We start from the raw sequence: 25,771 nt of genomic DNA, 5'->3' as shown, positions 1-25,771 counted from the left end.
TAGAGTACAATGGCCCGATCTCGGCTCACCACAACCTTCACCTCCCGGGTTCAAGCAGTTATCCTGCCTCAGCCTCCCAAGTAGCTGGGATTCCAGACATGTGCCACCACGCCCAGCTAATTTTTTTTTTTTTTTAGTAGAGACGGGGTTTCTGCATGTTGGTCAGGTTGGTCTTGAACTCCCGACCTCAGGTGATCTGCCCACTTCGGTCTTCCAAAGTGCTGGGATTACAGGCATGAGCCACCGTGCCCGGCCGACAAGTGGTAGCTTCTTAAAGGTTAATTGTAATACAGAGTTTGAAAAAATTACCTCAAGGAATTTTTTTGTACTTTGTTAACATAAAAATCCATTTTTTATCTTGCACTTTGAATGGCTTTTTTTTTTTTTTTTAAGTGGGGTAGCCTCTTGAGCCAGAGTGGGCTCAGAGACTCCCTGAATGGCTCTTTAAACCATAATTTTGACATTGTGGTTCCATTTAAAGGGTCTTGGGGACTCCCAGGGGTTCCCAGACCACACTTTGAGAATTGCTGTTTTAGAATCTGGAAGAGATCTTGAAGATTAACTCAGGCCCATTTCTTCCCTGGGTTGGAATAAGAGGAGTGATTGAAGCTGAGGGAGGACTGACTTGCCCAAAGTCACGCAGCTAGTTATTCATAGAGCTGTGGCTGGAATTAGGTTTCTTGACTGATTCTGTAAACATGTCTCTAGTGCTATGCTAGGTTCTGATTCCCTGGGCCAGGCTCCATTGTGCTATCTTTTGGAGGTAGTTGTCTCCTGTGGCCCTGGTCCTTCGAGTCTTGAATGCATTTGTTCAGCTTTTGTTTCTTATTTTCTCTTAAGTTTCAAATTGCCAAAATCATCATTATATTTCCAAGTAAAATGTTGAGCTGTTGTGTCAGTTTAGCTCTGTGGCTGCTTTGTGTGTATCTAAATTTTTTTTAAGTAACTGATAGACACTCAAAAGGCATTGGGCTACATGGAGGTTTGAAGTATGCATTGGGTGTGATTGGAGTAGTGTCTGTTTTGCATAGGAAAGTATTTGGAAAGAACTTTAACAATCCACAGTGGATCTCTCAGCAGACTGGAAGAATTCTGTGGATACTTGATGAGTACTATACTCCATATAGTACTCTATAGTACTATATATACTATATATATATATGTGCTATATATACTATAATATATATACTCTATAGTACTTACTGTAGAGTAACTGAACTCTTTCTTTTGTCTTTGAATTATGTAAATTCCTTGTCTATTTTTTTTTAAGGGTATTGACCAAAGCTTTGGACTGAATGTTTTCCTGCTGTTCTTTTTTAAAAATTTTTATTTATTTATTTATTTTTTGAGACTGGCTCTATTACCTAGGCTGGAGTACAGTGGTACAGTCATGGCTCATTGCAGCCTTAACCTCCCAGGCTCAAGTGATCCTCCCACCTCAGCCTCCCAAGTAGCTGGGACTACAGGTACACACCACTATGCCTGGCTAATTTTTTTTTTTCTTTTTTTGTAGAGATGGGGTCTTCTCTACAAAAAAGCCCAGCCCAGGCTGGTCTCAAACTCCTGGGCTCAAACAATTCTCCTGCCTCAGTCTCCCAAAGTGTTGGGATTATAGGAGTGAGCCACCGTGCCTGGCCTGTTTTTCTACTCTTAAAAGACTTTCTTCCCCTTGTAGATTAGCTCAAATCCAGTGTTTTGTATAGATATTCTTCAAGAAAAAAAACAAGTCATTTGCGCTTGCTGTGGACTTGCTTTGAGACCATTTGACAGAATTTAGTACTACTGAAGGTCACCAAAATTAATGAGGACATGGCAGTCTGGGAAGGATCCTTTTATTTAAAAGAAACAATCATGATGCTATCAAGGACCATAATGACATCTTTGAAATTTCATGAGCTGCCTTACAATGATGAGGCAGTGTGTGTGCTCGGAGTCTTATGATTTCAGTGTGAACTCTGCAAGCCTGGTGGTCTGCTTTGTGAACAAAGGCTTTGTTTGTGTGTGTGTTTCCTCTTGTGTATATCCTAATATCCCCACCTTGCCATGCCTCATGTCTCTAAGGCCTGTGCCTGCATGCTTAATTCTGCTGATCGTTGGCCAGGTACCACTCTATTGACAGGTGGCGTTGTCTTTGAACTTAGCAAGGCAGAACAACATTTTCCTTCACTCTCAAGATTGCTATGAGGTGCTAGGCTAGGATTGGCTATGGGTTTCTTCATAATTACAGCCTCCTTTTAACAAACCCAATATATTAAACTGTAGACTTATTAAAACACTTAGGGGTTGAATATTTGCTTTTCAGAGTGCTCCTCTTTAGAGTTCCTTTAAATAGCTAGTTCTCCAGTTTCATTAAAGTATAATTTGATTCCCAGAACATGCATTGCAGGAACACAGGTCCTCATTAAGGTGCAGCATACCCATTATTGCTCTCCTGGTTTCTGTGTATTAGAGGCAGAGCCCCTTGTCACTGGAGATTGTAGCAGTGTTTTGCCTAGAATGAGGAGCAAATGAGGGAGATGGATTATTTTCTTTATCACCACCCCGCCCCCACTGCCACCAACCATGTCTGTCTAACAGTTCTACTAAGAGCTGACTACTGAATCAAGGCTGCCTTGTGTTCTGAAAGGCTATGCCCACATAGAGGTATGTGTGTGTGAGGGTGGAGCCCCTTAGAGAAGAATACAGTTGACTGCTGCTGCCCACCAAGACCAGCCTTTCCTCCTTTTCACTTGTTGCCTGGGCTCAAGTGATCCTCCTGCCTCAGTCTCCCAAGTAGCTGGGACTACAGGTGCGCACCACCATGTCCAGCTAGTTTTTGTATATTTTGTAGATATGGGCATCGCTGTGTTGCCCAGGCTTGTCTTGAACTCCTGGGCTCAAGCAATTCCCCCACCATGGCCTCCCAAAGTGCTGGGATTACAGGCATGAACCACCACACCAGGCTCTTTGTTGCTTTTTTTTTTTTTTTTTTTGGGAAGTCTCTGTCGTCACCACACAATTTCTTCTCTAGAATGACAGGCATTCAGGTTGCCTAAAAGTACTTGCTAATTAAAAATGGTTCTCTAAAATCAGCCAAGCACACTGCAAAGAAAACACTTTTTTTTTTTTTGAGATGGAGTTTCACTCTTGTTGCCCAGGCTGGAGTGCAGTGGCGGGATCTCAGCTCACTGGAATCTCCACCTCCCGGGTTCAGGCGATTCTCCTGCCTCAGCGTCTTGAGTAGCTGGGATTATAGGCATGCACTACTATGCCTAGCTAATTTTGTATTTTTAGTAGAGATGGGGGTTTCACCATGTTGGTTGGGCTGGTCTTGAACTCCTGACCTCAGGTGATCTGCCCACTTCAGCCTCCCAAAGTGCTGGGATTACAAATGTGAGCCACCATGCCTGGCCAAAACACTCGTATCTCAAGGAGTCTAGGATGAAAGAGAGGGGTTGTGCTGATTACAAGCATTGACTTCCACACACAGAGTAGTTACTGATGAATATACTAACATTCAGAAATAAATTTCACTGCAAATATTAAGAAGTAAATTTTACTTTCAAAGTTGTTGATATCTAATTGATTTACTACTTCCTTTCTAAAACCTATTAAATGAACCAGGGACACAGGATAGTCATTTCTTTCTTTTTTTTTTTTCTTGAGATGGAGTCTCGCTGTGTTGCCCAGGCTGGAGTTCAGTGGCGCGATCTCAGCTCACTGCAAGCCCTGCCTTCCGGGTTCACGCCATTCTCCTGCCTCAGCCTCCCGACTAGCTGGGACTACAGGTGCCCACCACCATGCCCGGCTAATTTTTTGTATTTTTTAGTAGAGACGGGGTTTCACACGTATTAGCCAGGATGGTTTTGATCTCCTGACCTCGTGATCCACCTGCCTCGGCCTTCCAAAGTGCTGAGATTACAAGCGTGAGCAACCACGCCCGGCCGGATAGTCGTTTCTGCAGAGATTTGAAATCTGCCAGGTCACTAAGTGAATGGTAGCTCAGCATTAATTATATGAATTTGTATTTGTTGATCGCATTTATCCCGTCTGTTAATGCCCTTTGTAGATGTTTTTGGAAGTGAGTTATTAATGCAAAAATTTAAATTTTATTACTAGATCATTTCACAGCTGTTTTTTACTTTGTCTTGAGAGGCTAAGTACATGAACCGTCTGCACACACACACTTGTAATTCCTGTTATTTCTAACTCTGAACAATCCTTAAGTTCTAGTTTTCCAAAGCTCGAAATAATCTAGTTTGCTTTTCTTTTTTTCTTTTCTGTTCAGGAGAAGATAGATGTTATGTTTCAGATTATCTGAAGCTTAGTAAGAGATTGCAGTTCTACGGTACTTTTTATGTTAAATGACTAGAGACTTGTACTTCAGTTTTTATTTTGGGAGATAGGAATTTGAGGATGATCTGATTGTTGATGTATTTATCTGCAGCAGTTTATCTTATAAAAGATGATTTATGGCCGGGTGTGGTGGCTCACGCCTGTAATCCCAGCACTTTGGGAGGCAGAGGCAGGCGGATCATGAGGTCAGGAGATCGAGACCATCCTGGCTAACACGGTGAGACCCCATCTCTACTAAAAATACAAAAAATTAGCTGGGCGTGGTGGCGGGTGCCTGTAGTCCCAGCTACTCCGGAGGCTGAGGCAGGAAAATGGTATGAACTCAGGAGGTGGAGCTTGCAGTAAGCCAAGATCGCGCCACTGTACTCCAGCCTGGGTGACAGAGTGAGACTCCATCTCAAAAAAAAAAAAAAAAAAAAGATGATTTACCTCTTCTCTGATTTTAGTATGAAAATTTGAGGCTGGGTGCAGTGGCTGATGCCTGTAATCCCAGCACTTTGGGAGGCTGAGGCGGGAGGATCACCTGAGGTCAGGAGTTTGAGACTAGCCTGGCCAACATGGTAAAACCCCGTCTCTACTAAAAATACAAAAATTAGCTGGGTGTGGTGGTGCACATCTGCAGTTCCAGCTATTCGGGAGGCTGAGGCAGGAGAATCACTTGAACCCAGGAGGTGGAGGTTGCAGTGAGCTGAGATTGTGCCACTGCATGCCAGCCTGGGTGACAGAGTGAAACTGCATCTCAAAAAAAAAGAAAAAAGAAAAGAAAATTTGAAATATACAGAAAAAATCGAAAGAATTGGTCAGTGAATTTACTAGTCAACATTTTGCTATATTTACTTTATCAAAGAGCACCCAACTAGCCATCTCTTTACCATGGTTTTTATTTTTTTACCCTCAAGAAGGAATGGCCTTTACAGCTAATAGTAAAGTGATAAGAGAGACAAACAGACATGCACAGTGCCTGACACATAGTAGACATAATATAGCAGGTTAGCAAATGATGGACTGAATGTGAATGAATGAATAACTGGGGTAAAACATACTTCTAGCTCCTGAGTACTCCCAGCCACTCCTCCTCTGCCGTTGGTGCTCACTCTTCCTGGAACACACTCCCTCAAGATGTCTTTATGGCTTCCTTCCTTCCTTTTGGTTTCTGCTCAGTGAGAACTTCACTGACCTCCCCTATATAAACTAGCAGCTCCTCCTGCCACACACCAGCCCTAAGTACTCCCTGCATGCTTTGTTCTGCTTCCTGCCGTGTCCCCAAACTCTAGAATAGCACCTGCGATTATATACAGCTGTTCCTCCACGTACAATGGGGTTACATCCTGATAAATGCATCATAAGTTGAAAATATTGTAGTTGAAAGTCTATTTAATACACCTAACCTACTGAACATCATAGTTTGGGCTAGACTACCTTAAAGGTGCTCAGAACACTTAACACTGTCTTAGCCAGGCATGGTTGTATGTGCCTGTCATCCTAGCTACTCAGGAGGTCTTAGGCAGAAGGATTGCTTGAACCCAGGAATTTGAGGCTGCAGTGAGCTATGATTGTGCCACTGCACTCCACCCACACTCCAGCCTGGCCAACAGAGCTGGACCTTGTCTAAAAATAAATGAATAAAATAAACAGCACTTACATTGTCTACAGTCAAAATCATCTGGCAGCACAGAAAACTGCACACTTCGTGATAGCATGATGGACTGGAAGCTTCGGCTCGTTGCCACTACTCAGCATTGCCAGAGAGTATACTTCCATATGTCACTAGCCTGGGAAAAATTTAAAATTTGAAGCACAGTTTCTACTGAATGTGTGTCATTTTCGCACAATTGTAAGTTAAACCATCGCAGGTTGGGGACTCTGTATACGTGTGTGTGCGTATATATATATATATATATACGCACACACACGCACACATATGTATATGTATAAATAGATACAGAGAGTTGGTGCTCAGGAAACAATTGATACAGGAAGGAATGAACAAATGGGAATTCCAAGATTTATAGTTGTGTTGTTATTGTTACTTTAAGGTGTTTTCTTGTCAAAATAGCCAAGAGATGTTTGAGGTATGCAGTTACTAAAACATGTCTCAGAGCCAGAACACTCATAGGGAAGGTTGTGATTTGGATACGGTTAGCTTGCCTTGCTTAGAGAAGTTCCAGGGAATTCATGTTCAGCATTTTTTTCTTTGTTTTTCTTTTGGAGACAGAGTCTCACCTCATTGCTCAGGCTGGAGTACAGTGGCGCCATCTTGGCTCACTGCAACCTCTGCCTCCCCTCCCCGCTTCAAGCAATTCTCATGCCTCAGCCACCTGAATAGCTGGAATTACAGGTGTGTGCCACCATGCCTGACTAACTTTTGTATTTTTAGTAGAGATGGGTCTTCACCATGTTGGCCAGGCTGGTCTCGAACTCCTGACCTCAAGTGATCCACCCACCTTGGCCCCCCAAAGTGCTGGGATTACAGGCATGAGCCACTGTGCCCAGCTAGCATTTTTTTCTTTGAAAGACTTGTGTTCCTAAGCAAAACCCTTGGTGATTCTGATGCCTCTCATCCTCCTCCTAGCACCCCTGCAGTGGACCATGAGTCGGTAATGCCCACTGAGGACCTCTGGGAGCCATGTCAGACGAATCTGCCTCAGGGAGCGATCCAGACCTGGACCCGGACGTGGAGCTGGAGGATGCGGAAGAGGAGGAGGAGGAGGAGGAGGTGGCAGTGGAGGAGTGTGACAGGGATGATGAAGAAGACCTGCTGGATGGTAAGTGGGCTCTATTGAGTGACAGAAGTTGCCTTATATTTTCCTCCAATGGAATTTTTGCTGGGAGACCTTGGTGTTTCCAGTTAGATTTCTTAGGCCATCCATAGTGGGAAGATACAGACTAGGAACTGAGATGCAATGAATTCAGATGCTCATTCCTAGGAAATGGATTATTGTTCCTCCACATAAGCTTTGTTTTACTGCTGGAAGAACCTTTAGCCTTTAGCTTGTCTCTGACAGATGTATGGACTCAGGTCCGGAGATGCGAGTGTTGCATACTTGCCCAGGTCATGGAGGAGTCAATGGCAGAGTTCCTATGGTAAGACTTTGCAGTCTGGAGGCCATGGGCTCTTCAGGTAGATGTGAGGGTAACTGTGAGTGGTCTGTAAGTTTTCTGAAATTATACATACAATTCTGCTTGTGTGTACATGAGGGAATTGTCCGGGCAGAGATTCTCAGACAGGTTCACAACTTCAGAAAGCTCACTGCATCTCCTGCAGTGCTGCGCTACCTGTTGGCCATTCTGGTGACTATAAATTGCCCCTACTGGGAGGGCACTACATCTCTATAGCTGGTGGACCCCCTTTTGATGCCTTCTATTTGGTTTGCTCAGCTCACTCCTTCCTTTCCCTCAGCTTCTTGAAATGGCATTGGACTTTTAATGTTCAGTCTAACGTTAGGTTCTTTGGCCAGCCACAAGGCTTCTCAATTAATTCCAGCCTTTTATGGCGTAGGATTTAGTTGTCTGTAAGCTTCCTACTGACTGAGGAATAGGGTTTTTGTCTGTTCATAACAGACCCCCTAGTGGGACTGAACGTTTCATTACATCATCTAATTACTTGAATGTGAAGGAACTAAGGAAAATATACTCCTGCCGTTCTCCAGATTCCAGGAGGATGAGCACTGATCCTCTGTCTTTGCTGATGTTTACTATCTTCAGTTCTCATTCATCCTAACAGCTGTCATGTGGCTTGGCAATCCATTTGCCCTCCTTTATACTGTCCAGAAGCCTCTCTCCATTTTTGCAGGGAAATGACCATTCACTTTTATCCCTCCAGTAGCATTTGCTCTCCATTGCTAGCTTATTCAGTTGGAGTCTCATTTCTAGAAAGTAGAATGAATAGAAATAATGGAAGACAGTAATGTTTGCTTGGCTCTCATTGTTCCTGAGATGATGTTAGAGTCCCTAGGTGTCAGCATCACTTTTTGCTTTTCATCATTTGGGTTCTCATAATTGTATTTACAGACACCCTTAGAACTCCCATCAGGTTTAGATTGGATTTTAGATGCTTCTGGTGAGTGTAATGGATATATACACACTATCTTCCCTGTTGGCTTCTTGGAATTCTCTTTTCCCTTTTCCTTGTAAAATTGTTAATTATTCAAAAATTACATGATATGCTTTGCGGACTTTACTATTATTTATTTAGAAATGACAAGAATTTAATTGTGATTTGTTTCAGAATAATGTAGCTGTGCAATTTGGTTTTGGTGTTTTTTTTTTTTTGAGATGGCGTTTCGCTCGTTGCCCAGGCTGGAGTGGAATGGCGCCATCTCGGCTCACTGCAACCTTCACCTCCCGGGTTCAAGCGATTCTCCTGCCTCAGCCTCCTGAGTAGCTGGGATTACATGTGCCTGCCACCATGCCTGGCTAATTTTGTATTTTTAGTAGAGATGGGATTTCTCCATGTTGGTCAGGCTGTTCTGGAACTCCTAACCTCAGGTGATCTGCCCGCCTTGGCCTCCCAAAGTGCTGGGATTACAGGGGTGAGCCACCATGCCCGGCCTTAAATACTTTTTTAAAATTTTAAAATGACTCATTTTTATTGAAGTTCAGAGTGATAAACAAATGTTCCATTAGGCACTATGTCCTGCTGTGCTCTGCTAGGTTAACTGACTTCTTGGAATTTGACTCAAGGACCATTTTTTATATTTCACAATGTTAGAGCCACAAAAGTAAAAATGATACTTCTGTTACCTGTGGTGTCTTTGACCCTATTTTACCTCTTAAAGCTTTTTTTCTTTTGTCGGCCCTGGCTGGAGTGCAATGGCGCGATCTCGGCTCACTGCAACCTCCGCCTCCCAGGTTCTAGCAATTCTTCTGCCTCAGCCTCCTAAGTAGCTGAGATTACAGGTGCCTGCCACCACGCCCAGCTAATTTTTGTATTTTTAGTAGAGACAGGGTTTCACCATTTTGGCCAGGCTGGTCTCAAACTCCTGACCTCAGGTGATTCACCTGCCTCGGCTTCCCAAAGTGCTGGGATTACAGGTGTGATCCACGCCTGGCCTAAAGCTTTTCTTTTCCTCTCATGTTGAGCACTTTACATAATTTTCCTGAAAAATCCAAAACCTGCCTATTTCTTTAGTCTTGTGCTTGCTGCCATCCCGTAGTCATGGGCAGAGAAGCTAGCTATTCTACTAGTAAGAATAGCTATGAATCAGTTTTAGTTGGTGTAGTGTGATGTGGCCCTTTTGTTTTCTTAGAGCAGTGGTTCTCAACCTGGTATGATTTTGCTTCTTAGGGAACAGTTTACAATGTGTGAAGACATTGGTTGTCAGGATTCTTGGGGGTGGGGTGGGGATGCTACTGTCATCTTGTGGATAGAGGCTGAGGATGCTATTAAACATCCTACAATGCATAGGAGAGCCCCCAGCTCACCCCAACAATTATCTGTCCCAAATGTCAATAGTACTGAGATCTGAGAAACCATTTCACAAAGGAAACTTACTTCAGCCCCCTTTTTTTTTTTTTTTTTTTTTTTTGAGATGGAGTCTTGCTCTGTCGCCCAGGCTGGAGTGCAGTGGCGTGATCTCGGCTCACTGCAACCTCTTCCTCCCAGGTTCACGCCATTCTCCTGCCTCAGCCTCCCGAGTAGCTGGGACTATAGGTGCCCGCCACCACACCCGGCTAATTTTTTGTATTTTTAGTAGAGACGGGGTCTCACCGTGTTAGCCAGGATGGTCTCGATCTCCTGACCTCGTGATCCGCCCGTCTTGGCCTCCCAAAGTGCTGGGATCACAGGCGTGAGCCACCACGCCCGGCCACTTAAGCCCTTTTTATTTGAAGTTTCATCTCTACTGGATAACTGTAGCTTACTTTTATATTGTTTGTCATAGTTTACAGAAGCATGTGAACAATCTTATTCTTTTAAAAAAACTGTGTCTTTTGGCTTTGGTGTATTGTGTTTGTTTTCTTTGTAATTTCTACTTTATAATTTTCTATTTCTTTTGGGTTTATTTTGCCTTTCTTTCAGACTTCTTAGGAATGTGTGTAGCTCATTAATTTTCAGATGTTTTTTCTGTATAAGCATTTAAAGGTATAATTTTCCCTATAAGCTTTAGCTCCATCCCCCCATAACACACTTTATCATACTTGTCTTTCTTTTTTCTTTTTCTTTTTCTTTTTTTTTTTTTTTTTTTGAGATGGAGTCCTGCTCTTTTGCCCAGGCTGGAGTGCAGTGGCGTGATCTCAGCTCACTGCAACCTCCACCTCCTGAATTCAAGCAGTTCTCCCACCTCAGCCTCCTGAGTAGTAGCTGGAATTACAGGCATGCACCACTATGCCTGGCTAAGTGTTTGTATTTAGTAGAGACAGAGTTTCACCATGTTGGCCAGGCTGGTCTCAAACTCCTGACTTCAGGTGATCCGCCTGCCTTGGCCTCCCAAAGTGCTGGGATTACAGGCATGAACCACTGTGCCCGGCGCATACTTAATTGTCTGGATAATCTTGTATGTTAGGTAGGGTAGATACATTTTACAGATGGGGAAACTAGGGCTCAGAAAGGTGAGTGGCTTACTCAGTATAACTTAGCAAGAAAGTGGCAAAGCTGGACTTTTGGTCTTCAAGGCATTGCTCCTTTTTCAAACCAATGCTGCTTCTGAGACCATAGATTCTTATAATCCCCTTTCCTATGATATGTTTGCTTTCTTTCCTAGTTTCTGCTTTGAGGGAAGAAGGTGATTGTTTATTATTGTTGAGCAGAGGTGGAAGGACAGTTAGAAGTAACAGCAGGTTTAAGGCAAAGTAGAAGAGAAAGTATGGCAAATGCTAAGGAATGATGAGCCGTCTTATTTGTTAATGCACTGGACACAAGAGGGGGCATCACCGGAGTGAGACTGGAGAGATGACCTATGGTCAGATCATGAAGTGATTTATAATTTGTTTTATAGGCAACATGGAATTGATGGGTGCTTTTTTTTTTTTTTTTTTTTTTTTTGATGGAGTCTCGCTCTGTCATCCAGGCTGGTGGCACAATCTTGGCTCACTGCAACCTTCACCTCCCAGGTTCAAGCGATTCTCCTGCCTCAGCCTCCTGAGTAGCTGGGACTACAGGCACATGCCACCACATCCTGCTAATTTTTTGCATTTTCAGTAGAGACAGGGTTTTACCACGTTGGCCAGGCTGGTTTCAAACACCTGACCTTAATTAATCCACGCGCCTCAGCCTCCCAAAGTGCTGGGCTTACAGACATGAGCCACCGCGCCTGGCCGATGGGCCCTTTTACCGAGGAGCATCCATCAGACCTTTGACTTCAGGAATGTTACTCTAGCACTGTATCAAAAACATGGCCTGTAGACAGGGAGGATCAGTTAGGTCTGTAGTAGAACTCTATGGGAAAGGGTAATGAGGATTAGAACTGTTTGTGTCAGTCGATCACACAAGAGGAGTAAATGGTCAGACTTGTTGCATTGGATTTTATAGGACTTGGTGACTTACTGGATTTGTAGGGCAGACTGAAGAGGGATGGGTAAAAGCCCAGGAAGATCATGAGATCTCTTACAAAGGTGGGATGAACAGGATAGGGAGTGGATGGGGGAGTGAAAGATATTTTTGGCTTTGCTACAATAAGTCAGGGCATTGTTTCCTCCATGATACTGACCTTTGTATGTTGAGTAGTGGGATAGTAGTGCAAGAACTGGTTATTATAGAACATGGAGGTTTGGCTATTGGAGAACAGCACCATGACTTTGTCTTCAAACCAACCTTCAAGTGAGGAGAAGATCGTGTTTTTTGTTTATAACATGTTAAAGGACCCATGACATGTTGTGAGACATTTTAGATTTGGTTTTTCATCCCCCTTTTTCTTTTCTCCTGATATCTGTCCTTAGCTTTCTCTATTCTTTCAGAATGATAGGGAAAGTTGGGTGTTAACACCTTTAGGGTCTGTTGTTATTAAAGGTAGAGGTTCAAAATTTGATGCCTCTGGGATTGGCTTTCCTTATGTAATGGTTTTTCTTTCTTTCTTTCTTTCTTTCATTCTTCTTTTTTTTGAGACAGGGTCTCAGCCAGGATCACCCAGGCTGGAGAGTGCAGTGGCGTGATCATGACTCACTGCAGCACCCCAGGGTCAGGTGGTCCTCCCACCTTAGCCTCCCAGGTAGCTGAGACTACAGGCATGCGTCACCATGCACAGCTAATTTTTAAAATTTTTTAAAAATTATTATTTTATTTTAGTTTATTTTGAGATGGAGTCTCACTCTGTTGCCTGGGCTGGAGTACAGTGGTGCGATCTCGGCTCACTGCAACCTCCGCCTCCCAGGTTCAAGCGATTCTCCTACCTCAGCCTCCCGAGTAGTTGGGATTACAGGCATGTGCCACTATGCCTGGCTAATTTTTGTGTGTATGTGTTGTTTTTTTTTTAGTAGAGCCGGGGTTTCACCATGTTGGCTAGGCTGGTCTCGAACTTTTGACCTCAAATGGTCCACCCACCTTAGCCTCCCAAACTGCTGGGATTACAGGCTTTTAAATTTTTTTTAAAAAATAGACACAGGGTCTCTCTATGTTGCCAGGCTGCTCTTGAACTCCTGGCCTTAAGCAGTCCTCCTACCTTGGCTTCCCAAAGTGCTAGGATTACAGGCATGAGCCACTGCGCCTGGCCTAACAAATTTTTTTTTTTTTTTTTTTTTTTTTGCAGAGACAGGGTTTTGCCATGTTGCCCAGGCTGGTCTCGAACTCCTGGGCTCAAGCAATCTGCCTGCCTCAGTCTCCCAAAGCGCTGGGATAACAAGCGTGAGCCACCACACTTGGCCTGGTAATGGTTTTGGGGCTCCATATTTTCTTCTAGCTTAGCTTCAGGTCCAGTCTATTCCCCAACATGAGGTACTTTGGAATATTTAGATGAAGAGAACTCCTGGAATAATCCAGCCTTTATTTTAAAAAGTTTATTTCCAGTTGCTGCTTAATGTATGTTCCAGTGGATGTGAAAGTGTGGAATGTTTGGATACATGTCGCAGGTAGAGTCCTATGTTTTCGTGGCTCTGTAAAGGGATTTTCCAGTGTATTGCTGGTTAATTGGCACATTTATTTCCTTGATGTCACTTCACTGTTGTTTGTTTTTTGGGTTTTTTTTTGAGACAGAGTCTCACTCTGTTGTGCAGGCTGGAGTACAGTGGCAGGATCTCGGCTCACTGCAACCTCCGCCTCCCAGGTTCAAACGATTCTCCTGCCTCAGCCTCCTGAGTAGCTGGGATTACAGCACACACCACCACACCCGACTAATTTTTGTATTTTTAGTAGAGATGGGTTTCACCGTGTTGGCTGGGCTGGTCTGAAACTCCTGACCTCAAGTGATCCACCCACCTTGGCCTCCCAAAGTGCTGGAATTACAGGCGTGAGCCACCGCTCCCGGCCTTACTTCACTCTTTAAGCCTGTAGTAGACTCTTATTTAATGGTTGATGGCTCTGTCAACTGTCCGTGATAGGGAGCCCAGACCAAGAGAGATGTCCAAGAGTCTTTCAGTCTGTACAGATGGCAAAAATCCTAATATTATTTCTCCAAAGTAGTTTCTTGTCCTCCTGCAGCAGAGAAACATGGGAGAAAAATAACAAGAAGAAACCTGGGCTTGAATATGCACTAAAGATTGGAGGGTAAAGGAGACTCTTAGAATTTAATATGTTTTCTTTGTTTAACAAGAGCTTTATGTTTCTTATTCATTCAGATTTATGGATCCAGTTCCTAGTTTCACTCCAAAATTTCAGCTATTTTCCCTCCAAAATTTCAGCTATTTTCCAGATATATATCAAATCCTAGTTAATAATGAGATTCCCCTTCCCACTACCACTTGCATTTCTTTTAGGCTACCCTTTTTCTTGTGTGAATATTTGCAAGGAAAAACCGGATGTCCCAGTTCTTTTCCTTCAGTGCTTTTACTTTATTATCTGTGCTGGGTTTCTTTGGTCTTTGGTTCTCCAAGAAGGTATCCTGAGCCACCACCATCTCATCCAAATTGTTTGGCCTACGTTGTGGACAGCCATGTTCAGCTAAGACAAGAGTAGGGCTTTTCTTGCCCGGGTGCAGTGGCTTACGCCTATAATCCCAGCACTTTGGGGGGCTGAGGCGGGCGGATCACTTGAGGTCAGGAGTTCGAGACCAGCCTGGCCAACATGGTGAAACCCTGTTTCTACTAAAAATACAAAAATTAGCCGGGCGTGGTGGCAGGCGCCTGTAATCCCAGCTACTCAGGAGGCTGAGGCAGGAGAATTGCTTGAACCCAGGAGGCGGAGGTTACAGTGAGCTGAGATCGTGCTATTGCACTCCAGCCTGGGGGACAAGAGCAAGACTTCATTTCAAAAAAAAAAAAAGAGTAGGGCTTTTCTCAAGAATTTTATTGTAAAACAAATCAAAGCCCAGGCCAGAAACTACAGACGTAAGTAACTTACTGGTTATTCTAAGAATGACTGCTTGCCAAAGGGTTTTATTTCCAAACATAGTTCCTCCATTTGTGGTTGGGGGTAACTGGGAGTTTATGGAGCTTTAGGATGAACTTGACAAACTTGTTAGAACGTCAGTTTTACTGGAAGATTGGTGAAGTGGTGTCAAGGTTAGGAGATTCGGTACCTCAACTGGTAAGGAATTTAAATGTTTTTTATAATGAAAATTATGACATAGAAATCAAAATTCACATACTTTTTTGAGATGAAATAAGATATTTTGGCTGGGCGCGGTGGCTTATGCCTGTAATTCCAGCACCTTGGGAGGCCAAGGCAGGTGGTTCACCTGAGGTCAGGAGTTAGAGACCAGCCTGGCCAACATGGCGAAACCCCATCTCTACTAAAAATACAAAACTTAGCTGGGTGTGGTGGCCCATGTCTGTAGTCCCAGCTACTTGGGAGGCTGAAGAATGAGAATCGCTTGAACTCGTGAGGCAGTGGTTGCAGCGAGCCGAGATCGTTTCATTGCACTCCAGCCTGGGTGACAGAGTGCAGTGGTGCTCACCTGTAATCCCAGGTACTCTGGAGGCTGAGGCAGGAGAATCGCTTAAACCTGGAAGGTGGAGGTTGCGGTGAGCCGAGATCACGCCACTGCACTCCAGCCTGGGCTAAGAGCAAGACTTTGTCTCAAAAAAAAAAAAAGAATGAATATCAAAATAATTATGCTGAGTGAAAGCCAGAACTCCTGAGAAAGAGAGAAAGAAAAAGAGCAAGAAAGTGAGAGAGAGAATAAGAAAGAATGTGGTATTAAGCCTAAAATACCCATGATATATATATATATATATATATATATATATATATATATATATATATTTGGCTTATAACTCCCATATATATATATAACTCTCAAATATATATATATTTGGCTTATAACTCCCATAGTCTTTGTTACAGTCTTTTGTTATAATGGTGCATGTGTTAGGCCTCAGGGGGAGACCTCAGGAAACAGAATCTCTCTGACCTACTCCTGCCATCCTTTTACCTGCCCCAAAGCAGGACTCTAAAATTCCAAACCCTCCTTTCTAATTATGGGTCATAAGACCCTCATTCCAGAGAGGGTCCCACTCATACACTGGGGGAAGCAATACTGACGTGAAGCTTCCATAAAAATCCTAGAGGGGATGGGTGCGGTGGCTGACGCCTGTAATCCCAGCACTTTGGGAGGCTGAGGAGGGAGGATCACCTGAGGCCAGGAGTTCGAGACCAGCCTGGTCAACATGGTGAAACCCTGTCTCTACTAAAAAATACAAAAATTAGCTGGGCATGGTGGTGCATGCCTGTAATCCCAGCTACGCGGGAGGCTGAGGCAGGAGAATTGCTTGAACCCAGGAGGCAGAGATTGCAGTGAGCCAAGATTGTACCACTGCACTATAGCCTGGGTGACAGAGCAAGACTCTGTCTCCAACAAACAAAAAACCCTAGAGGACTGAGTTTGGAGAGCTTATGGATAGCTGAACATGCGGAGGTTTCTGGAGGGTGTCATACAAAGGGAGGGTATGGAAGCTCTGCACCCCTTCCCCCATCCCTTACCCTAGCATCTCCTCATCTGTATCCTTTGTAATATCCTTTATAATAAACCAGTGAACATATTTCTCTGAGTTCTGTGAGTGGTTCCAGCAAATTAATTGAACCCAAAGAGGGGTTCATGGGAACCCCAACATGAAGCCTATCAACTGGTGTGCGTCGGGGGGCAGTCTTGTGACTGAGCACTTAAATGGATCTGACACTATCTGACATAATCTCCAGGTAGATAGTGTTAGAATTGATTTGGAGGACACCTAGCTGATACCTACTGCAGAATTAATTGGTCGCTTGGTGGTGGGGAGAAATCCCCACACATTTGGTCACTGGAAGTCTTCTGTGGTGATGATTGTTGTTGTAGTGGTGTGAGAGCAGAGGAAAAACATGGTTTTAGAGTTTTTCCAAAAGAGAGTGAGAGAGCAAGAGAGAATACATCATGTGATTCCATTTATATTAAAAGTCTAGAAAATACAAACCAATCCTTAATGACAGAAAGCAGCTTAGTGCTTCTCTAGGGATAGGATTAGGGGCAGAGAGAGGAGAGAAGGACTTTAAAGCGGCTTAAGAAGAACTTTCAGGGGTGACACATGATCATTATCTTGGTTTTTATTAGTTTTATATAAATAGTATACAATCAAACCTGAATAAAGGTGGGAAAAATGTGAAAAAAAAAATAATCCAAGTAGCTTTTCTTTTCTTTTTTTTGGGGGGGGGACAGAGTCTCATGCTCTGTCACCCAGGCTGGAGTGCAGTGGTGCAATCTTGGCTCACTACAACCTCTTTCTCCCAGGTTCAACCAATTCTCCTGCCTCAGCCTCCTGAGTAGCTGAGATTGCTGAGATTGTAGGTGTACCCCCACCACACTCAGCTAATTTTTGTATTTTTTACAAAAAAAAAAAAAAAGGCAAAAACCGCGATTACTTTTGCACCAACCAGATAGTAGAAATGGGATTTCACAGTGTTGACCAGGCTAGTCTCAAACTCCTGGCCTGAAGTGATCCACCCGCCTCAGCCTCCCAAAGTGATGGGATTACAGGCATGAGCTATTGTGCCTGGCCCCAAGTAACTTTTTTATTTTTTTTGAGACGGAGCCTCACTGTCACCCAGGCTGGAGTACAGTGGCATGATCTCGGATCACTGCAACCTCCACCTCCTGGGTTCCAGTGATTATCCTGCCTCAGCCTCCCAAGTAGCTGGGACTGACTATGGGCACCTGCTACCATGCCTGGCTAATTTTTGTATTTTTAGTATATTTTTAGTAGAGACGGGGTTTCACCATGCTGGCCAGGCTGGTCTCGAACTCCTGACCTTGTGATCCGCCTGCCTCGGCCTCCCAAAGTGCTGAGATTACAGGCGTGAGCCACCGCACCTGGCCCCAAGTAACTTTTAATATAGTACTCTGTCTATATAGCGTCAGTGGGATATATTATATGGAAAAAAAAAACTGTAAAAAAAGAAAAATCTTAGGGCTGGCCACAATGGCTTACACCTATAATCTTAGCACTTTGGGAGTCCAAGGCAGGAGAATCCCTTGAGCCCAGGAGTTCAAGACCGGCCTGAACAAAATAATGAGACTCCATCACTACAAAAAATTTAAAAATTATCCAGGCGTGGCGTGCAGCTGTAGTCCAAGCCACTCAGGAGGCTGAGGCAGGAAGACTCATTGAGTCTGGGAGGTCAAGACTGCAGTGAGCTGTGATCATGCCACTGCACTCCAGCCTTGGTGACAGAGTGAGACTGTGTCTCAAAAAAAATAAAGTAAAACCTTGATCTTTACTTAGATTTATTGTTTGTAATGAAACTATTTGAAACTATTTTGAGGCTGGGTACGGAGGCACACGCCTGTAATCTCAGTACTTTGGGAGGCCAAGGCACATAGATCACGTGAGGTCAGGAGTCAGAGACAAGCCTGACCAATATCGTGAAACCCTGTCTCTACTAAAAATACAAAAATTAGCCGGGTGTGGTGGCATGCACCTGTAATCCCAGCAATTCGGGAGGCTGAGACAGGAGAATCGCTTGAACCCAGGAGGCGGAGGTTGCAGTGATCCAAGATCGTGCCACTGTACTCCAGCCTCAGTGACAGTGAGACTCTATCTCAAAAAAAAAACAAAAACAAAACCCACCTATTTTGAGTATATTGTAGGACTGGGCAAATAAGTAAATGTATTGATGCTGTTGGAAACAAGGTTCTCACTGTGGGACAGAGGAGATACAGATATGGAATAGAAGAACTGAAATTAAGAGTACTGTTATGAACACATGATTTTTAAAATAAATGTATTTCCTAACTAATCACCATGCCTGGCTAATTTTTTTGTATCTTTAGTAGAGAGGAGGTTTCACCATTTTGGCCAGGCTAGTCTTGAACTCCTGACCTCGTGATCCACCCGTCTCAGCCTCCCAAAGTACTGAGATTACAGGCAGGAACCACTGCGCCCGGGTTTTTGTTTTTTTTTTTTTTTTTTTTTTTTTTTTGGGAGGGAGTCTCGCTGTGTCCCCCAGGCTGGAGTGCAATAGCGTGATCTTGGCTCACTGCAACCTCTGCCTCAGGGGTTCAAGCAATTCTCCTGCCTCAGCCTTCTGAGTAGCTGGGGTTACAGGCGTGTGCCACCACGCCCTGCTAATTTTTGTATTTTTAATAGAGATGGGGTTTCATCATGTTGGTTAGGCTGGTCTCGAACTTGTGACCTCGTGATCCACCCACCTCAGCCTCCCAAAGTGCTGGGATTACAGACGTGAGCCACCGCGCCCGGCCTAATTTTTTGTATTTTTTAGTAGAGACGGGGTTGCACCATGTTGGCCAGGCTGATCTTGAACTCCCGACCTCAGATAATCTGCCCTCCTCGGCCTCCCAAACTGCTAGGATTACAGGCATTTGCCACCGCACCCAGCCAGAGATTCATTTTTGTATGTTTGAATAGCTCATTCCCTTTCATTACTCAGTAGTATTCCACTTTATGGATATATATCCCAATTTGTTTATCCATTTCGGTTTTTGTTGTTGTTGTTGTTGTTTTTGTTTGTTTGTTTTTTGAGAAAGAGTCTTATCCTGTCGCCCAGGCTGGAGTGCAGTGGTGCGATCTCGGCTTACTGCAACCTCTGCCTCCGCCCCCCGAGTTGCCAGGATTGTAGGCGCCTGCCACCATGCCCAGCTAAGTTTTTGTATTTTTAATAGAGACGGGGTTTCACCTTGTTGGCCAGGCTGGTCTTGAACTCCTGACCTCAAGTGCCTGCCTTCGCATTCCAAAATGCTGGGATTAAAGACGTGAGCCACCATACCCAGCTTCGTTTTCTTTCTTTTTTTTTGGCCCAGGAAATTGTTTTTTCATTTTTGTTTTCAATTACAAATAAGACCACTATGAACATTCATGTACAAGTTTTTGTGGGGCATGTGCTTTCATTTTGCTTAGATGATGAATTCCGTCACACTACTGACTGTCCACATCATGGGGAAAAAAATGGAATAGGATAAAACTGAGAATAGAACTTAGTGGCACTTTGCTAGAGATCTCCCTTTAGATGAACCATTATCATTCAGTGAATAAGGTTATTCATCTGTCTGTGAATCTACGTGACTACTCACCAGCCCACAGATCACCGTATGATCTATAGGACTATCAGAATAGACTTTGTCAAATGTGTTAGTTGAAATTAATTTCTTGTTAGTTAGGTACCTGGTAGTTAAGAGTCGGCTTGGAGTCAAAGTTGCTTAAAAAGCTGTGTAGCCCCATGAGTATCACTGCCTAAAACAATGGCAAGTCTCAAAGAGACCAGGGGGCATTAGGAAAGCAGTAACAGTGTGTGAGAGCAGCAGGGAAAAGAGATACATTCATTCAGTCATTCAATAATAATTATTGAGCACCTGCTCTTTGCCAGGCATTGTCGTGGGCATTGGGAATGGGGGAACAAAAATGCCTCTCCTCATGGGATTTTCATTTTAGTAGGTAGAGATAGATGGTAAACAAGTATATAAACAATATGTCAGAAGGTATAACTGTTATGACGAAAGGGAGAGTAGGTAGTCTGGGGTGGTGCTTCCTTCTGGGGTGGTGCTTCCTTTTTAGAGACAGAGCTCACTGTAGCCTTGAACTCCTGGGCTGAAAGGATCCACTTGCCTTGGCCTCCAAGTGCCTAGGACTACAGGTGCATACCACCACTCCAGCTAATTTTTAAAAAACTTTTTGTAGAGAGGCTGGGCCTAGTGGCTTATGCCTGTAATCCAAGCACTTTGGGACACTGAAATGGGAGGATCAGTTGAGATCAGGAGTTTGAGACCAGCCTAGGCAACATAGTGAAGACCTCATTACTACTACAAAAAAAAAAAAAAAAAAGCCAGGCATGGTGTCAAGCACCTGTAGTACCAGTTGCTTAGGAGGCTGAGGTGGGAGGATCACTTGAGCCAGGAGGTTGAGGCTGTAGTGAGTCAACTTTGTGCCACTGCACTCCAGCCTGGGTGACAGAGTGAGACTTTGTCTCAGAAAATAAATAAATAGGCTGGATGCAGTGGCTTACACCTGTAATCCCAGCACTTTGGGAGGCCGAGGCAGGTGGATCACTTGAAGTTGGGAGTTTGAGACCAGCCTGGCCAACAAGGTGAAACCCCGTCTCTACTAAAAAATACAAAAATTAGCTGAACATGGTGGTGGATACCTGTAATCCCAGCTACTTCGGAGGCTGAGGCAGGAGAATTGCTTGAACCTGGGAGTGGAGGTTGCAGTGAGCCAAGATTGTGCTGTTACACACCAGCTTGGGTGACAGAAGGAGACTCTGCCTCAAAATAAATAAATAGATAGATAAATAAATAAATAAATAATAGGGAATCTCCAAGCCTACTGTGGCTTGGAAGGCTGCCTGAAAAATAAACAAATGAATAAATAAATAATTTTTTGGGTAGAGGTGGGGTCTTGCTCTGTTGCCCAGGCTAGTCTTGAACTCCTGGCCTTAAGTAGTACTCCCACCTCAGCCTTCCAAGTGATGGAATTACAGATGTGAGCCACTGCACCTGAGGGAAGTAAGTGGGCTAGCCAGGTGGTTGTCTAGGGAAAAAATATTGTAGGCAAGTGGAATAGCAAGAGCTGTTGGAGAGTTTGGGCAGAGGAGTGACACAATCTGACTTTTAAAAGATCATTCTGGCTGATATGGAGGTAATTGCCTGTATGGGGGATAAGGGATAAAGTAGGGAAACCAGCTAGGAAGATAATGCAGAAATCTAAGCAGGAGGTGATGATAGCTTGGTGGAGGTGGTGAAAGTAGTTGGATTCAGGATATGTTTTGAAGATAGAGGTAATAGGATTTGTTGGTCAAATGGATATAGATTGTATGAGAGAAATTAAGGATGAATTCCATGGTATTTGGACTGATAAACTGGAAGATGCCATTTTCTGAGCTTGGGAAGATTGTGGGGGAGGTACAGATGGGGAGCAGATAGGAGTTTGGTTTTGGAATCCATCGTTTAGGTTTGTAATCCATCTGGAATTGATTTTTGTATGATGTGAGATAGGGGTCGAGGTTCATTCCCCTTTATCCCAGCCAGTATGGTTATCTAATTTATCCAGCACTCTGCATTGCATTTTTGTTGTACCCTTTGTTGTAAACCAAGGTATAGTGCATGTGTGGATCTGAACTCTCTATTTTGTTCCCACATAGCTTTCAGGGAAATGGGAGTAGAGGGGAAGTAGTGCAGTGTGGTGGCTTAGAGCATGGATCTTGTAGACAAATCAACCACCTGGAATCAAATCTTATCTTTACTCCTTAGGGCTTTGTGAGGTAAATGTCCTCATCTGTAAAATGGGAACAATTAGAGCATGACCTCCTTAATAGGGTTGTTTGATGACTGAATTAGTTTATGTTCACAAGGTGACTAAATAGCTGAAGAAGGATAATAAGCATTGCTGATGGGCTGGACCCAGTGCTCCTGCAGGAGTGACTGGAGTAGTTGTTAGATGGCCTTGGACATGACTGGGAATACAATGGGGTTCCTGTCTAGCAGGGCTCACCACAGACTTGGGACTGGGGCTGTAGGCAATAGTTGTTCTGCCAACCCTCCTGAAGGGAAGGTGGTTAAGTATTCTTTGAATTGTTATCTTCTGAAGTCTTCCAGTGGTCTTCTTTTTTCTTTTTTTCTTTTTTTTGAGATGGAATCTCACTCTGTTGCCCAGGCTGGCGTACAGTAGCATGATCTCGGCCCACTGCAACCTCCACCTCCCAGGTTCAAGTGATTTTTCCTGCCTCAGCCTCCCGAGTAGCTGGGATTACAGGTGTGAACCACCATACCTGGCTAATTTTTTTTTTTTTTTTGAGACTGAGTCTTGATCTATCGCCCAGGCTGTAGTGCAGTGGTGCGATCTCCACTCGCTGCAGCCTCCGCCTCCTGGGTTCAAGAGATTCTCCTGCCTCAGCCTCCCGAGTAGCTGAGATTACAGACCCCCACCACCATGCCCAGCTAATTTTGTATTTTTAGTAGAGATGGGGTTTCACCATGTTAGCCAGGCTGGTCTGAAACTCCTGACCTCAAGTGATACACCTGCCTCAGCCTCCCAAAGTGCTGAGATTACAGGTGTAAGCCACTGCGCCTGGCCTTCCAGTGGCTTTTAATACAATTTAGAATAGAGAAACAGGATGTATTTGCTTGAATTTGAGGGGTTTTTTTTTTTTTTGAGATGGCGTTTCATCTTGTTGCCCAGGCTGGTATGCAGTGGCGTGATCTTGGCTCAGTGCAGCCTCCACCTCCCAGGTTTCAGCGATTCTCCTGCCTCAGCCTCCTTACTAGCTGGGATTACAGGTGCCCACCACCACACCTGGCTAATTTTGTAGTTTTAGTAGAGGCAGGATTTCACCATGTGGGCTAGGCTGGTCTCGAACTCCTGACCTCAAGTGATCCACCTGCCTCAGCCTCCCATAGTTCTGGGATTACAGGCATGGGTCACTGCGCCCGGCCTGAATTTTATGTACTTTAAATACGTCTAGTTTTGAATGTAGTTTCTCAAACAGTAATTGTAATTAGAGACAGCAGCAGCCATTGCCTTTCTCTCTGCAGCTTTACTGATAGGCACTGCAGTGTGGTAATGTTGGGCACACTGGAATAAAGAGAAAGGAACCTAGAGAAGGCTTTCTGGAGGAATAACCATTAATTATGGGCTATAGCAATATTCTTTAATTTGTGATTTTGTAAAGGTTTCTTATTTCTTCTTTGCCTCTTGTGCTTTCCCAGCATGGTGTCTGCTGTGACATCTGATGCTCTGCTTGTGAAACCCCAGTCTTTGTTCAGTCCTTTTTTTCTCAACTACTGAATCCTTCTGGGCATTTGTATGTGTGTGTGTGTGTGTGTGTGTGTGTGTGTGTGTGTATGTGTGTGTGGTTTGTAGTCTCAGTGCTTCAAAGTGTTCACCAGTAGAATAGAATAGTAAACTGAGTTCTGTTGATTCCGCCCCCACACCCGGCAGGTTACTAGCATGCTTTTGTTTGTTCATAGGATCAATTTTATTGTCTTCTTCTCTCTTAAGGTAACAGACATAATAGCAAAAAATTTGGGAGGATTATCACTTTAGTTTGTATACCTGAGTCCTCTCAAATAAAATAAACAGAATGAGCTATTGTTTCTCTTTGCCCATTCTTTCTTAAAAGGGACAGTAGTTTCCTCTCCTAGTTTCTTCTTGCTTGATGTGGCCACCTCACATGGGGCCTTAGAGGAGTTTGTGTGTTATGGAAAGATTTGTATACTATTCCATACCTCTGTTACCATTTAAAATGGATTTGGGGTAAAAAAAATTAGCTGGGCGTGGCGGCAGGCGCCTGTAGTCCCAGCTACTCTGGAGGCTGAGGCAGGAGAATGGCGTGAACCCAGGAGGCGGAGCTTGCAGTGAGCCGAGATCGAGCCACTGCACTCCAGCCTGGGCAACAGAGCGAGACTCCGTCTCAAAATAAATACATAAATAAATAAAATGGATTTTGGGGAGGGAGAAGGGACGTGATTCTGCACTATAACATGAGACTTTACCTGTCTGAGCCCTTAGGGAAGGATCACAATCCCCCGAGGCTACAAACAGATTTGTTCTCATTATTATTACCTGTATCTCATTCATTATTAAAGAATGAATCTTTGGGACTGGGCATGGTGGCTCACGCCTGTAATCCCAGCAGTTTGGGAGGCCGAGGTGGGCGGATCACTTGAGGTCAGGAGTTTGAGACCAGGCTGGCCAAACATGGTGAAACCCCATCTCTACTAAAAATACAAAAATTAGCTGGGTGTGGTAGCAGGCGCCTATAATCCCAGCTACTCAGGAGGCTGAGGCAGGAGAATGAACCTGGGAGGCAGAGGTTGCAGTAAGCAGAGAATTGCTTAAACCCGGAGGCTGAGGTTGCAGTAAGCCAAGATTGCGCCACTGCACTCCAGCCTGGGTGACAAAAGCAAGACTCCATCTCAAAAAAAAAAAAAAAAAAAAAACCCAGAAAGAATGAATGAATCTTCTTTAATAATCTCCCCTTTTGGGATATAAAGATTCCTTTTGCTCCTCCAACTCTCAGCTCCCAGGCTCTCTGGAGATGCTAGGAGAGAGCTTTCTGGGTCTCCTTGAGACAGGCTGCCAGTTGGAGCCCCTAAGAAGGGCAGGAAGCCCAGCACCGATTGACATGACCCTTATACCAGCTCTAAATCCAACACATCAGGCAACTGCAGCATCTGGAACCATTTTATTCCTTCTAATGCATAATGGCAGGTGGAGGAATCACTGGCCCTTTAGTGATTCTGAGGTTTCCAAGAATAATATGCTTAAGGCTTTAATTCTATTTTTATTTCTTTCCATGTTTTACTCATACTTTGGGAAGTAAGCAAGAAAATATTTTATCACTTCTGTTCTCCTATTCAGATACCTAGCCCATTCCTTTAATAGATTTTTTTTTTTTCCTTAGAGAGATGAGAGACCCTTGGAGGTAAAATTGTAAGAGGAGCTCTTATTTCCTCTCCAACCTATTGTCACTTGAATCCTTTGGCAGTGCCTGGAAGGAAGGGTTCAGGTGGGTTAACAGGGACCAAGGATTGCCTGTTGCCTTTTTTTTTTTTAATTTTTGTGAGTACATAGTAGGTGTATATATTTATGGAGTATATGAGATGTTTGATACATGCATACAATGCATAATAATCGCATTATGGAAGATGGGGTATCCATCCCCTCAAGCATTTACTGTTTATGTTGCAAACAATCCAATTATATTCTTTTAGTTATAAAAGCTATGGTTCAATGTCTCAAAGTAGGTGGCTGTGCCTTAACTGTATGTGTGTATTGTCAGGCCGAGGGCCTCTTTCATCCTGTCAAGGGGAGTGTTAACCTTTTTTCCTTTCTTTCTTTCTTTCTTTTCTTTTTTTTGATTGAGATGGAGTCTCACTCTGTTGCCCAACCTTTTTTCCTTTCTTTCTTTCTTTCTTTTCTTTTTTTTTTT

The 25,771-nt window shown here is 43.9% G+C and overlaps 1 protein-coding gene, 1 non-coding gene and 1 pseudogene across 5 annotated transcripts in view; 2 read left to right on the top strand and 1 right to left on the bottom strand.

Moving 5' to 3' along the window:
* Positions 1 to 25,771, top strand: part of RAD54L2 (RAD54 like 2) — a 130,368-nt gene that overhangs the window by 46,038 nt on the left and 58,559 nt on the right. For 3 of the 4 annotated variants that reach the window (XM_054479947.2, XM_054479945.2, XM_054479948.2), the window contains one exon: positions 6,908 to 7,100. In XM_054479947.2, coding sequence (XP_054335922.1) covers positions 6,962 to 7,100 — 139 coding nt within the window. In that variant the 5' untranslated portion in view covers positions 6,908 to 6,961. Of the gene's footprint in view, positions 1 to 4,426; positions 4,553 to 6,907; positions 7,101 to 25,771 lie in introns of all 4 variants that reach the window. The other variant, XM_063661939.1, reaches the window with a different exon arrangement.
* LOC129034159 (protein GVQW1-like) lies at positions 22,655 to 23,570 on the top strand (annotated as a pseudogene).
* Positions 25,557 to 25,682, bottom strand: LOC129034434 (U6atac minor spliceosomal RNA). Its single transcript, XR_008501910.1, has one exon. It is a non-coding gene; the product is annotated as a U6atac minor spliceosomal RNA (small nuclear RNA).

Source organism: Pongo pygmaeus, chromosome 2 (assembly GCF_028885625.2).
Source record: "Pongo pygmaeus isolate AG05252 chromosome 2, NHGRI_mPonPyg2-v2.0_pri, whole genome shotgun sequence".
NCBI lineage: Eukaryota > Metazoa > Chordata > Mammalia > Primates > Hominidae > Pongo > Pongo pygmaeus.
This window is presented reverse-complemented; position numbering and strand designations above follow the sequence as displayed.